We start from the raw sequence: 14,705 nt of genomic DNA, 5'->3' as shown, positions 1-14,705 counted from the left end.
ACTTCTGTACATTTAAATCTGATCAAAGCTTACATGCATGTAAAAGCTCTTGGGAGCCCAAGCTTAAATTTGAACACAGTCATTCACTACATGCAGAGAACCTACAAGTTCACAAAACCCACTTCTTACTGTATGTTCCACACGGGGAGGATACATAAGAAAGAATTTGGAACATGAATCCAAATTATAGAAAAAAAATAATATTTAAAACAAAAATATCAGGATAAATTTGATTCAGAAAGCATTCAGTGTTAGCTCAAAGTTCTAGATTCATACATTCAAGCCACATTTTACCTCTTTTCTCCTGGGAGAAGATGAAAGATTGACATTCTACATGATCAATAAAGAAAAAGCTTATCATGAGGCTTCACTATATTTCCAGTTAAAATGTACTTAAAAATTCATTCTCTTATACACTTCTGACCATTCCCTGAGGTAAAAGATTGTATTAGGAATGTTAGAAGATACTGGCCTATATTGCAATCTATACTGGGGTAAAAAAAGCCAGAGAGCAGAAATAAAAGTGGCACAACGCTATTTTCTAAAAGCTAGAATGAAATATGAATAAAAGATAAACCAACCAAGTTATATGAACTGGTGAAGAGATCACACAGGCTCCTTGCCAAGAGTATCATTTTCAGGAGAAGTGCTCCAATTCAGAATGCCATGAAAAACAAATCAATTTCCTTCTCCCAAAATTAGAAGATCAAAATGAATAGGAACACTGTATTGATATATAATAAGGCTAATGCTCAAGAAAACAAAACCAAACCTACTTATTTTTCCTAACAATTTGAAAGAATCATTTCCAACTACATGGGCTGCACTCTGAGGGAAACTTTTGTATTTGGCTTTGGGAGTTGGAGTTTCTTCTAATACACAAGTTTCTTTGTTATTTTTCCTACTTAAAAACTGATCTTTAAAAATGTCATTACAGAAAATTCCCTTGCATGTGATAAGCCAATTTTTATTACCATTTTTAAAGAGCACATGCCTTATAATAGTAAAAAATACAAGCAACACTGAATAAACAAAGAAAACAGACCTGCGGTAGGATAGAGATCCGAAATGACCTGCTGGAGTTCTCATCCCTCATGTAAATAGAGAGTTTGGGAAATAAGGACCAAGGTCTTTCAGTTTTATCCCAGCATGCAAGTTGTGAACCAGACCAGAAGCCAGAAGAGAATTCTTGTATCTATGGAAAAAAAACCACGATACATACAGATTACATGCATTTTGATAGATTTTGATAGCTATGACTGAATGCTAACAATTAAAATAAATAAATAGTTTTTGAAAACACAAAGTAAATACAAGCAACATGAATGTTTGATGGGATTGCTTCTCTTTCTCACACACACAGTTTTTTACTCAGCTTTAGGGTTTTGAAGCCAAAAGGTATCCAAGAGACTCAAAATGGATCCAAGAGACTCAAGGTCTGCTACTCAATGAAAAGAAACACATCTCTATCTCTCTTGCTGCTCTGTCACTCACCACCAGTATGACTTGATGTGCTTTTGAAATAAAAGTTGATTAGCAGTGTTTCTTAATATAGCCATGACATAAACAAAGTGAAAATTAAACCCTTCCAGAGCTTCTTCACCTAAGATAACAATCTTGCCTGGAGTTCTTGCTCCCCAAAGCAAACAAATTTGATGTGCTGCCAGATCAGAGGAAAACATTATTTGCATGCAGTGCTTTGTGTTGGCTCTGACTCCACAATGAAGCAGCATACAAGCCCATATCTTATTACGCTGCTGTACAGCCAAATTATCTCGTACAGGTGCAAAAGATGGAATCCAGCCTCTCTACCCCACTCATTTATAATTATCTGCGATATCGATTATTTTGCAAATATCAGTTCATGCATTATTTATATGGCATTTTACAGGTGACAAGTATTCACAGACACCCACCTTCTTGCCAATGAAATAATTAAGGTTGTATTAGAGACGTTATATTTCCAAGTGCTCATCTCTGTTCTTGGGCCAGCAAACGTACGTTCATACAAACACAGCATGAGACTTACACAGCCAGCTTTTACACTTAACTCTCAATGCATGCTTAAGTCTATCTTTTGGTATGGAACCAAAATGCTCTACCTCTCACAGCAGTCCCATGTCAGACCTGCTGAAAACATAGCACTCTCTCCATTTTGCATTGCAAAGCAGAGCTTGTTATCTGAGAAGAGCTCCCAGGCAGCACCCAGACTGGACAGACAAAATCCATCAAGTGCTCTATTTTAAGTGCCTACTTTGATTTTCCAGTGAGGCTGCTTATTACATTGTATTTCCTTTGCCTTACTTCTGTATGCTGAACAAATGCATCGGGAGGCATTTGGCTTTATGATACCTAAAAGGTTATTAAAATAAAGATTTTAGGTTTACTTGAGCTTTCCCTTCTCCAGCTTACTGACTTTGCATTACTTTGACGATGTGAGAAGACATGCTGTTCTGACTTCAGCTCCATGAGGTACAGTCGCTGCGCCTTCCCTGCAACTCATCTCTGCTCATCTGCCAAACCCACCACTCTTCAGACCTTCCAACATCAAACTGCATCTATAACTGCCCCCTAAAAGACTTCAGACCAAATAAGGGCATTTTAAAAAACTCTCTGCACCATTAAAGAGCAGAAAGCTGCAGACTTGATTTTTTTTTTTTTTAATGCAGTTGAATAAAGGAATGGTACATAAGCAGTTATGCCAATAAACCTGAGTGGGCAATAATGTCATGCTGGGAAGCAGGTAACAAGCAGCTAGGAGCAGGAACTTGTTAACCTACTGCACCTGTGGTCAGAGGTATCTGACTACAGCAGTTGGTTTTATGTTTCTGTGATAAATAGCTTGCCAGAAGCACAGACCCCAAAGCAAAGTTGTCATGCCATTGGTACAACTGCTGCAAGTACCCATTTTACTAAAATAACTCTGACAACTCAAGAAACTAATCCTTACATCTTGTTAACTACTTTCTTATTTAGTAGACTATCTCCTTTGTTTAGAGCTGTGCAAATAACTTCTGGTGTGTGTGGAGACAAAGGGATACAACAACAAGGCCCTTGAAATTAAAAAGAAACCCTGTCTGGAAGAGTTTGCTTATGCATTTTTAATAGGAAGAACAAAAATCATTAGGCAAAGTGAGAGAGTGGTTCCCCTCTAATATCTTATTGATCTGGCTGCTTACTTGGCATGTGGAAAGCCCGTATTTGAACATCCTCCTGACTCACATCAGGGAAGAGTATGGAGTGCTATGACCCACTCCCCAGGAGGATGCCATGCCCACGTTACACAAGCTCAATGGTACGGTTCTTTTGATTCCCTCCCCCCTCATCAGCTGCAATTGTTACAAATCAATACTTAAGCACTTTACAAAGAGCAGAACTTTTAACCAGGGAAACTGAGCTCTGTAAGATAATTTGTATATTTATTTTACACACCAGACAACTACAGGCAGTGAATAAACTCTTCATGCCAAATCTCTGCTTTCAGTCAGGAAAAGGGTATCAGTCTTGAACTACAAGCATACAGGTAAGTATGTTGCCTGTCGGACAGCTGGCCAATAGCTTACTTATTACATTTCCTGTGATTTGCACTTCCTACCACTATCTCTTCCTGAAGCCACAACAGAAATATTCAATTTGTTCACATCAAAATATCTGAAATTTATTCCTTTGCTTTAACCTCCTCAATGTTGTTCACTGTATTCAATCAAAACTTATGAACAGCTTTTGTTCACTAGAAAATGTCGCTTCAGTTACTCTACACTCAGATAAATCCACCATGTCCCTGCCCTACTTCTAAAGCCTCCTCTATTTCTAAAGAAAGATGCTTTAAAACATAATTAAATAATGACATTCAAAAGTATCTTTTTTGATATGAATAATCCTGATGAATTGCATCCATTCTATGCAGCAATCAAGCCTGTATTTGGAAAGTAACTGCTTGTAGTCGCAGGCTCTTCTGCTTTACAAACACTCTGTTTTGAATGAAAGGACTGATTTTTGGACTCTTAATACCTTCAATAGAAAAATATTGAATTAAGTCTGTATTTCTGAATTGCTTAGAACAAAATACTCAGTCTCCACACTATTTCTGGCGCATTTTCACATACGCACCTTCTGTCTGGATTTAGACCTCATTTTTCCCACCTCCCTTCCTGTTCTCTCGTCTTCCTTTCCCTTTTCTGTTTCCATCGAATCCATCCATAATTTCTTAACAGAAGTACACCAGGAAAGATTCTGATCCCCTCAAGTCAAAGACCCTATGACTTACAAGGCAGACAAAGAAGATGACAGTCCTTTCAAAGATCAAACGGTTATTTAACATGAATTTAACATTTAAAGCAAAATTAATGGCATTAGCTTACCAGGGATGTGCGAGCTATTGCCTGCACGACAGCACTGAAGACCTTCTGGGGCAGACGGAGGAGGGTGGTCCCACTGTCTACTATTGCCTTATCAGCATTGTACTAGAAAGGAGGAAAAAGGAGGCAAATTACACACTTTAGTTAATGTAATGCAGATTAAACTGTTTCATAGCAATGACAAGGTTGTTCCTTTTTGATAGCTGACTTCACCAGCCGGTATGTCATACCTTTCAGCAGTCATAGAATCATAGAATGGCTAAAGTGCCTTCATGGTTAGCACTGACAAAGGGTAAGCACACTGAAGCACCTGCATGTATGCCTAAGCCCTGCACTGAGGTCTCTGCAATAATGCAAAGTACTCACTCACTCTAGTTCAAATGTCATATAGGAGCTTGCTTTTAATGACTGTTGTTTCTCACTTAAAATGATCAGAGAACATGAGTCCTCTTTACACGTCATGTTTGGTCCTGACTCAAGAGTACAGAAGCCAAATGCACACCTTTCTTTCTCATCTTAGGAAAACCACAAGAACACATACAAAAGCAACTACAAAGAAGTCTGAAAATTTCAATCTTGCCTCTTCAAAATCTGTAGATCCTTTAAAAACTATGATTAATTGCAAAAAGAAAGGCATGCAACAGTGGCAGTCATTGGCATTAATTACTTCCCAGCTATGGAAAGTATCAGCTAAGGCAGCAGGATTAGTGTAACTGAAGAGTGATGTGTCTGTGGCATAATCAAAAGACACAAGGAAACACACACTATAATCTTTTCAGGAAAAGATCATACGGGAATTAAATTCCAAATACATTGGCTTCCAAATACAAATTGCTGCCAAACAGCGCTGAAAAAAAAGCAAACAGGAAGAGCACTGGTAGGCAACACCTGCCATTTATCCTACACTCAGGAACTTCTCAGGAATTTCTGAAGAGGGGAGAAAAATGTTAAGGCATTTGGAAACACTTTTTAGCATATTTGCACCATAAATATGCAATGGTCAGTAATCCTGAGAGCTACCCTTGAAAGTAAGTAGGTGGGAGGCACAACTAAGAGGGCCAAGCAGTAGCATAAAAACATGTAGAATTCCTTTCTTATGGATTTCCATGTGGTGTACAGTGTACACTCAGCATGCAGTAACTTCTTGCCTTCTCAGTCTTGCTGGTTAATATTTAACAGAGTACCAGTGGCAGCTCCCTGCCTTCTCAGTCCTGTTCTGTCAGCAGCACGGACACAGCTGCAATGCAATACTGGACAGAATCTGAGCGCTCAAGTGAGAGGGACAGCTTTTTCCTTTCAAGGAAAGGAGTAGTCCCTAGTGACTGTTACAAGAAATGTTCTGCTTCCTAGAAAACAATTAGGAGACGAGAGGGCACATAGTTCATCAACACATACAAAGAATTATGTGTTCTCAGCAAACCCATAATTAGTTAACTTTTTATCATTCTAGCCTTCACCTACTTCTCTTCTCCTAAAGTTTTGCTGGGAGATTTCTTTAAATCAAGAAAGACATGATGCCTTTTGCAGTATTGACTGGCACACTGTGCTGATACGTCCAAGGTGAAAGCAAACCACGGCTCAGAAGAGTGACAATAACAGGAAACTTTCATAACACTACTAGATTTTTAAGTGAGTTGTTTTTTGGAAACAGCATGTATAAAGCAGTCGGTACAAGGCCTCCTCTTCAAAACACGTCGACTGTTTTTTAGGACTGGAAAGAAAAGCAAATACAAACATTCTTGCTAGAGGCTCAGCAGTTCTGCATTGCGAGCAATATAATAGGGAGGCATTTGAATAGACCTTGTTCTGCTTATTAAGTAGATTGAAGATGGCATGATTCATTTAAAATAGTTTCTACAGAAATATGACTTTTGTATTTTGTGTGGCAATACGTTTATGCTCATAGTCTTTTTATTGTTAATTTTATTTAATATGTATGAACTATAAAAACTTCAGAATTAGCACATTCTACTGATTTCCAATGAAGAGGACAAGTGACAGCTAAGACAGGGTGTCTAATGAAAAGAGGGCATGAAAATCACCAAACTAAAATCAAAACATGAATAGCAACAGGCAACAGCAAGAACCAAATGAAACACACACATACACACATATCCTCCAGAAAAACATAAAACAGCTTTGGAACAAAAAAATCCAGCAGCACAGTTTTATTAGACTGATCCAGAGACAGCAGAAAATTTTTTCTAATAAGAACAGAAAACATAACCATGAGGAATAATAATTAGCAAGGCTGAAGTGAATAAAATTTAGTTTTCATTTCTTTGACCATGGGACTCTGAGAATCAGCATCTGTGCGGGAGAGATAGGATGCACCCTAGCAAGGCAAACACATTTTTGCCAGGCTGACCTTGTAAAGAGGGCTTTAAATTAGGAAGGACTACGATAGGGGGGAAGCAACCAGAAGCCCAGTAAAAGAGTGATGCATAGGCCTGCTGAACAAGTGACATGGAGTGATGTGATAGGGTGCGATCACAAAGTCAACAATATGGGTCTTGAGAGAGGTCACATCCAGCACTTGCAGGCAAAATAAGGAAATGCCAACATGGCAACATTATGGAGAAATTATCAAAAACATTTTCTAGGGACTTAAAATGTGTGGGTGCCCCTCTTAAGTGCCTGTACACTAACATAAAAAATATGGGAGTAAAAAAGATGAGTTAGAGATGTGTTTATCCTTGCAGGGCTTTGATCTTATTGGCATCAGGGGGATGTGGTAGGATGGCTCTCAGGACTGCAGTGCTGCAATGGAAGAATGCAGGCTCTTTAGGAAGGACAGGTAGGGGAGATGAGGAAAATATGCTACCCTCTAAGTCAGTGACCAATAGGAGTGCATTAAACTTGGCCTGGAGGATAGATGAGGAACTGACTGAGAACAGATGGGTCAGGATTAAAGGGAAGGCAAGCAGAGGTGACATTATAATGAGGGTCTGCTACAGGCCATCTGATCAAGAAGAATAAGTGGATGAGGTTCTCTACGCCCAGATAGGAACAGCTTTTCATTTGCAAGCCCTAGTTCTGATTGTGAACATCTATTACCCCAGAATCTGCGGGAGGGACAACAAAGCAGTGCATAAACAATCTAGGAGTTTCCTGGACTGCACTGGTGAAAACTTTATTCTCCAAATTATAGAGGAGCTTTTTGAGAGAGGTGCTCCACTGGACCTCGTTTTCACCAACAAGGAGGGACTGGCAAGGAATGTGAAGCTCAAGGGCAATCTTGGCCACTGTGGGCATGAGATGATGGAGTTCACCATCCTTAGGACTGTGGGTAGGGCACCCAGCAAACTCACAAACCTGGACTTCAGGAGAGAACATTCTAGCCTCTTCAGGGGTCTGCTCAGCAAAATACCACAGGATAAAGCCATAAAGGGAAGATGGGCAATGGACACAAACTGGAATACAAAAGGTTCAATCTGAACATCAGGCTTCTTTACTGAGCATGTGGTGGAGCAAAAGAACAGGTTGCCTAGAGTGGAATCTCCTTCCTTGAAGACTGCCCTTCTCAGAATTCAAGAAACATCTGGACAGTGCTCTCAGAAATAATGATTTGATTTTTGGATTGTCCTGTGTGGAAACAGGAGTTGGACCCAGTGGTCCTTGTGGCTCCCTCCCAACTCAGGATAATCCAAGATTCTGTGATGTTCAAAAGCCATCTGAACACCTGATGGAGGTGACACTGCTTGAGCAGGAGGTTGGAGCAGATGACCTCCAGAGATCACTTTCAACCTTAACCATTCTGTGATTCTGTGAAAAGTGAACTTCAAAAATAAAAAAGAAGCATGAGCCTAGATAGTCTGGGAAGCTTCCACAGAAAATACCTGCCTACTGCCATCATGAATTATGTGCTTAGATATCTCCAGAGTTCATTGCAAAATATTCTCTTTCCTCTATTTGACCAGAACTGTTTTAAAAATCCTTTGGTTTGATTTTACAGAGTGTTATAGAAAGTCTTCTTAAATCAGTGCAGTATTTTCAGTTCTTAGACATCTGCAGTACATCTGAAACTAGTTAAGGGGTTCAGCCCTTCCAAACCACAGCAGCTTTATTTTCAGCGAACTGTTGACAAAATAATTATAACTTGGTTCTTTATTTACTGCAAGTACTATCAACAACTCTGAACTTCTCTTTCAAGCACTTTTATCATGTACATGCCAAATATATATTTTAGCATGGACGTACATTTCACATGGTTTGTTCATTTCCTTTCAAAGTCACTATGCAGTCTTAATTCTAAGAGGAGCTTGCAAGGTCAAAAACGATCAGTTGGATGCTTTTTTAAAAAAAAATATGTTTTATATAGACAGAAACAGATTACTGCAAATACCTCTCTGCAATCCAATTCAAGATTCTGTCCTCCAACCTCCAGCTTGAGAATTTCAACCTGATAATACCACTCCTCTTTGATAGGTGTGTACCATATATTACCCTTGTAGAGACTTGGTTCAATGCCACCTAGAACCTGAGTGAAAATGGAAAGAAATTCACATGCTTAAGAATGACAGGTGTTTACCTTTGGGGTAAGTACAGGAAAAAGGGGAACGCTTCACTGTGATACAGAGGGCATCACAATTTTTAATTTAGCACCTTTTCCAGTCATTTTGCTAACAAATTCTTTAACAATAATAAAGAAATTTGAAACATTTAGAAATTAAGAAGATACTGCTTCAGTACACCAAAAAAATCCTACCATGGGGCAAATTTCCAGCACCTTCTACAAATTCACACTGATTTTCTTACAAAAGATGTATGTTTCAGATCAAAACCATGCCTTCAGTTGTTTAATCTAGGCAATGTACAAAAACGGGATGAAATAGTAAAACCTGCATATCGTAAATTCACTTTATCAGATCAAAATAGCTTTAATACTGCTTAACAACAATTCATTCACATAAAAGAGGGAATATGATCATCATGTAATTGCTATCATCATTAGCTTCTGTCAAGACTTACTTTGAAGCTTGTGACAGCGTACTAGACCATCATGCTTTGAACTCTACTAACGTAAGTTCTCATAGGCATTATCTATCTCAAATGTGTTAACATTTACAGTAGCACGTGAATTTACAGCAGATTATTTGCAATTAACTCCTGTGCTGATATGCTTATTTCAGCATAAGAGTTATTCCAAATCATTACCTCAAATAAACAATATCCAGTACTTTGAACCAGTAAAATGGATGCAAAAACTTCCCTGATTAACAAGGGGAAGATCCAGTTCTCAGATTTTATCCTTTGCTATGCTGTCTGCAAAAAAGACAAAGAGCCTTGATTCCTCTCCCCCTTTTCACATCATATAAAAAAGTACTTTCACATTTTGATAGCTGAATAGAGGACCACTCAGCTTGAGAAAGGTAGCACAATCTTCCCTGAGGAAATACAATTGGTGAGGAGGGACACCACAATTTTTTTATTTTTTCTGTGTTAAAATTAAAACTTCAAATGCAAAAGTTTATTCAAACTCAAGAGATTAAAAGACAATAGAGAATGAAAATAACAAGATGCTTGAGTTTTGCCTAAGTGCTTAACTTCACCTCAAAAAATTATAAAACATTTCGTACATTTAACCACTAAATTTGGTAGTAGGATAATCATAGAAAAAAGGGAGAGAGTTTAACAAAGATGCATCTTCCCTCTCAGATTGACAGATACCCACAAGACTACCTCCGTTGGTACCACTTCCAGAAACAGGCAGTCCAGCACCACACATCTGCAAGGAGAAAATGTTGGGGATCTTTGCCTGCCTCACAAGAGAATCAAAGAACGTCTCCACAGAACTTGAAGGCTTGAAGGTGTAGAAAAACAGAAAGAATTGCAGAAGTATTAATTACAAAGTTTCCTTATAGTAATGAGCAAGTCATTTAAACAAGACTACTTTTCACAAGTAAACTGAATTTCTGACAAGCAAGTGATGAAAATCCTAGATATTATGTATCATTAAAAAAAAAAACCAACACCTGTCATTTCTCTTTTTCTTTTTCTTTTTTTTTTAAAGCAGTTTTAATCTGTACCACTGTCAAAGAAATCTCTAAAGCATGAGATTATTTTCCAACTGCAGTTTTGGAACTCGAATACTTATTTCAGTTTCAGGTAAAAGCTCTCATCGATACTTTCTGTCTGGAAAAGGATTTCAGTTATTAGAATGCTCAAATGTGACTTTCTCTTTCCATCTCCTATGGTTAAAAGGACAGACTTTAAAGTGTGGAATTGCAGCTTTTAAACATAATTTAATTCTAATGAACTTTGAATTTGATGGCTTTATTTCCTCTTCTTTCTTCTTAAGAACTTTATATTCAAGTTCAGCTGGTTAATGACTAGCTAGTTCTTTGCTACGCTCTATGCCATACTTGCCTTTGCCTTGAAGTACTACAATTTCACTGTAATTCAGATTCTGTGCAGTTACATCTGATGACAGGCAGGTCCACTGATTAGCTTGCGAGGTGCCAACTGCTCTTACTACACAAAGCATAGTGCAGCCTCAGAAGCCAACAACACTGAAGTCTTCAGAAGAGGAGAAAACTAAATATCCTGAACACGCTATTTGCCCAAAAGCAGAGTCTTAGAAGCAGCTCCTCTTTGTCTGTCTGATGACAATGTATGACAGCAGCTGAGGTAAAGTCAATAGAACGATCACACAGCTCTTGAATAAAGCATTTTAATTCCAGAGTTGGCAGACAGTTCTGAATCATCTATTCTAAATGGATACATCTCAGTTTGTGAATTTCTCAGACAGTTCTGTGTAGGTTGAAAGCTATGACTGTGTAGTGCAACAATTACAATGTCAGTTTTAGATTACAAGCTTATACATTTTAGGTTTTAATTTAAACTTCTATCTGAATTTCTTACCTCATAAGAACAAGATGTATTTGGTTATATGTTCATGAAAACATGGTAGCTAACGTTTATACTGAAACTACCCATATATAACTTCTGTCTCAACTTCTACTTGATGAATGGGGAATGTCTTAGAATGAACTGCCAAGGGCTTTTACAAAAGATTCAGCAGTCTGCTGACAAGTCTTGAAGGAGATTACCAGAGCACTAATAAATGCTTTCTGCACATACACCAGAAGCCTTATAACTTTTACTCCTATCCTCCTTGTATTACAAACTCTTAAAAAGTTTATTTATTCCAGATGCCTTAAAATTAGAACCTTCATCATCAGAAAAGCCTAAATCCACATATGAAACTGGGATACCATCACAACCCAATTTATTCTTTCAATATTTTAACAAATCTGAAGGATCCTTAGGATAGAGTCATTGTAAGGGATGAATCTCATGCTGACAGATCATCATCTGTCCTCTTTAATATTTACATTTCTATTTATTGTCATTGTGAAAGATAAAAGCTGGGGAAAAGATGACTTACCTTGGCTAAGGTGTCATAAGCAAGACCAAGAATTCCATGCCATTTAACCCCTGGTAAGAAGAAATTCTCCGATTCAAGAATGGTAGCGATGTTGATGGTGTAGCTGCCATCAATCCCCTTTGGGATAGTAATGACATCTGTGCCCAGCACTCCAGTCCAGCTTCCTTGACTATACTTAACTGTGACTTCGATCCCTTGTGATTTGTATGTACTTGACCTTTAAAAGGAAAAGATACAATTACGTGTGAGCTGCTTATTTACAATCTAAGACACCAAAGCACTGCCCAATCTTCATTTTTCACAGATAGGAAAAAGAAAGTAAAATCTGTAAAGTCAGTCACGTATACATACAGAAGAAGGGGGATGGACTTTAAAGGAAGTAACAGTCAATTATGATAATAATTAAAAGCAAACCCTTGAGCCCCTACCTGAAGCCTTAAATGACTCAAATTTCCTCTCCCATTTTTTTAAATTTAATGTAAGGTTTTGTGCCATCTAGAGCAATGTGTCTCTGACTCAAACTTGTCCATCAAAATAGGAGCAATAATTTTTAATTGGAGATGGAACGTACTAAGTAGTGGTAAGAAATAAAAAGCTTGTGACTTCAAATCTAAAATTGAAATACCAAGATAACCGGATAGCTGTAGACTAACATCTCATTAATATTATTAAAATTCCATTTTGGATAAACGAGAATATTACTGTGAGTTAAGCAGTAAGATACACACCGAAATCTGCAGTCTGGCCTGTCCATAAAGAAGTTAATAGATCTGGATTTCACTAACAAATGATTCACTAACTTGGAGAATAAAAGGGAGGATTTCCTTCTAGACCAAGATAACAAAAGCAAAGGAGCAAAGAAAATAAACCCTGGGCAGAAAGCTTAGCAAAAACATTACAAAAAACCATGAAATTTTTCATTTTAAAAACCTGCAGTATAAACATAGCAACTACCCTCCATCTGCATCACAAATAAGGAGCAACAGAACACCTAGATAGATCCCTTACAATCTATTTTTGGTCCCATTCCTTGGCATGCAGTTTCTTGTCCTAAAGAGAAAAATGACCATGCTTACTTCATCGGAGCAGACTTTCAGCTTGACAGCCTTTTTAAAAGTAAATCTAAAAAAAATTACATGCATGTAACACAATAGAAAGTAGAGGTCATTTATCAAGTGCGGACAGCTTTATCCGCCCAGCCTTAACCTAACAGCTGCTCTGACAGAAGCTGCCGTGAAGCCTTGAAGTCCTTGACTGCAGTGCAAGAGATGAGAGCTCACTGACAAGAGCTGCCCTGGAGAGCTGCTTCTCCTGGCCTGTGAGCTGCCACGGAAGTCTCCTCAGCCACCCTTACCTGAGCCAGCCAGAAAAAAAGATCGGAGAATTTTGCCTGCCATGGGGAACACCATTCAGATGGGTACACACATACTCCCACCTTTTTGAGCACTCACACCTTGTTGGGCAATTTCACCAAATGCCCATACAAGTGATCCTCCTTCCAAGTTAATGGAGGAATAAGAGGCCAAGCTATAATCACAGAATGACAGAATGGCCTGGGTTGAAAAGAACCTCAAAAATCATGTAGTTTCAACACCCCTGCAGAGAGCAGGGCCACAAACCACCAGACCAGGCTGCTCAGAGCCACATGCAGCCTGGCCTTGAATGCATCCAGGGATGGGGCATCCACAACCTCTCAGAGCAATCTGTTCCAGTGCATCACCACCCTCTGAGTGAAAAACTTCTTCCTAATATCTAACCTAAACCTCCCCTGTCTTAGTTTAAAACCATTCCCCCATCCTGAGTAGCTCTTGATATTCCCAGTGCCTAGCCCTTCAGGGAGCTTCAGGACTCAGTGGCTTGTAACATCCAAGACAATAGAAATAAATGAGAAAATAGGCTGCACTGATTATATTTCAAAATGCACAAATTCCAGAGTTACTGGCACTTAATATCTGTATCTGGTCATCTCTACTGCAGTTTTAGTGTGCTTTGTAATTTTGCTTTTCCGTGACATTTAAACAAAGGGACATCTCTGCTCAGTCAGGGTCTTCAGAGCATTACTGTGATACTGGCAGTACATTTTATAAATCAAAACAGAGTCTGAATAATTAGCAACATAAGAGAAACCTGTGGGAGAACATGGAAAAGGAAGGGAAAATACAGGGCTGGTCATGTTGAAAAGTGTCTGGCTGTGCAACAGAAGAATCATCTGAAACTAGAAAGATAGGTGAGTACTGGAACAGTAACACAAAGCCAGTCTGCAAGTACAGACTCTGCATGACCAGCAACAATAGCAGTACATATCTGTTCTTCCATGAGCACTAATAGGCTCATGGATTGAGCTCTGGAACAGGATACAAAAGGACTGGGCTCATCACCCAGTACTGTTGATGAATTCTTCTGCACAAAGGCAGACAAGTCACTTCCTCCCCTCTGTGCTTCCCCTCCTGTAGAAATGTGTATGAGGCTGTTCATCGCACTGGCAAAGCACACAAATGTCACACTGAAGAGGAAGCCTTATTAATTATTTCAAGGAGAAAAATTCCTAATGTGGGAGGGATCTGACATCGTCCTTGTGGCAGTAATTATATTCTGTTCTGCAAAAACATTTCCTGCTACATCTTATTGACTGTAATCAGCCCATGCTTTTCCAACTCACTGATCCAAAAGAAGAAAATGGCTTTAGAGGTCAAAACTAGAGAGTTGTTCTAATTCACATGCAGAAAGTTTTAAAATAAATGCACAGCACATCAATTCCAAACAAGCCATTTTGACTATGAAACAAATATAAGAAATCCAGCTTTTTCAGTGGGATGGAGTTGTCCTGGTTTCAGATAGGACAGAGTTGATTTTCTTCATAGTATATGGTATGATGCTAGGCTCTGGCTTTAGGAGAAAAACGATGTTGACAATGCATCAATGTTTTAGCTGTTGCTAAAGAGAGTCAAGAACACTTC

General features: G+C 38.6%; 1 protein-coding gene across 1 annotated transcript in view; it reads right to left on the bottom strand.

Annotated features, from left to right (window-relative positions):
- The window catches only part of BACE2 (beta-secretase 2), a 56,937-nt gene that overhangs the window by 12,999 nt on the left and 29,233 nt on the right, over window positions 1–14,705 (bottom strand). Inside the window, exons 3-7 of the mRNA XM_048966905.1 lie at window positions 11,749–11,965; window positions 10,033–10,161; window positions 8,704–8,838; window positions 4,362–4,463; window positions 1,046–1,195 (exon numbers count right to left, since the gene is read on the bottom strand). Of these exons, the coding sequence (XP_048822862.1) occupies window positions 1,046–1,195; window positions 4,362–4,463; window positions 8,704–8,838; window positions 10,033–10,161; window positions 11,749–11,965 (733 nt within the window). The remainder of the gene's footprint in view (window positions 1–1,045; window positions 1,196–4,361; window positions 4,464–8,703; window positions 8,839–10,032; window positions 10,162–11,748; window positions 11,966–14,705) is intronic.

Source organism: Lagopus muta, chromosome 1 (assembly GCF_023343835.1).
Source record: "Lagopus muta isolate bLagMut1 chromosome 1, bLagMut1 primary, whole genome shotgun sequence".
Taxonomy (NCBI): Eukaryota; Metazoa; Chordata; class Aves; order Galliformes; family Phasianidae; genus Lagopus; species Lagopus muta.
Note: the sequence above shows the minus strand (reverse complement) of the source record. Positions and strands in the feature narration are given on the sequence as shown.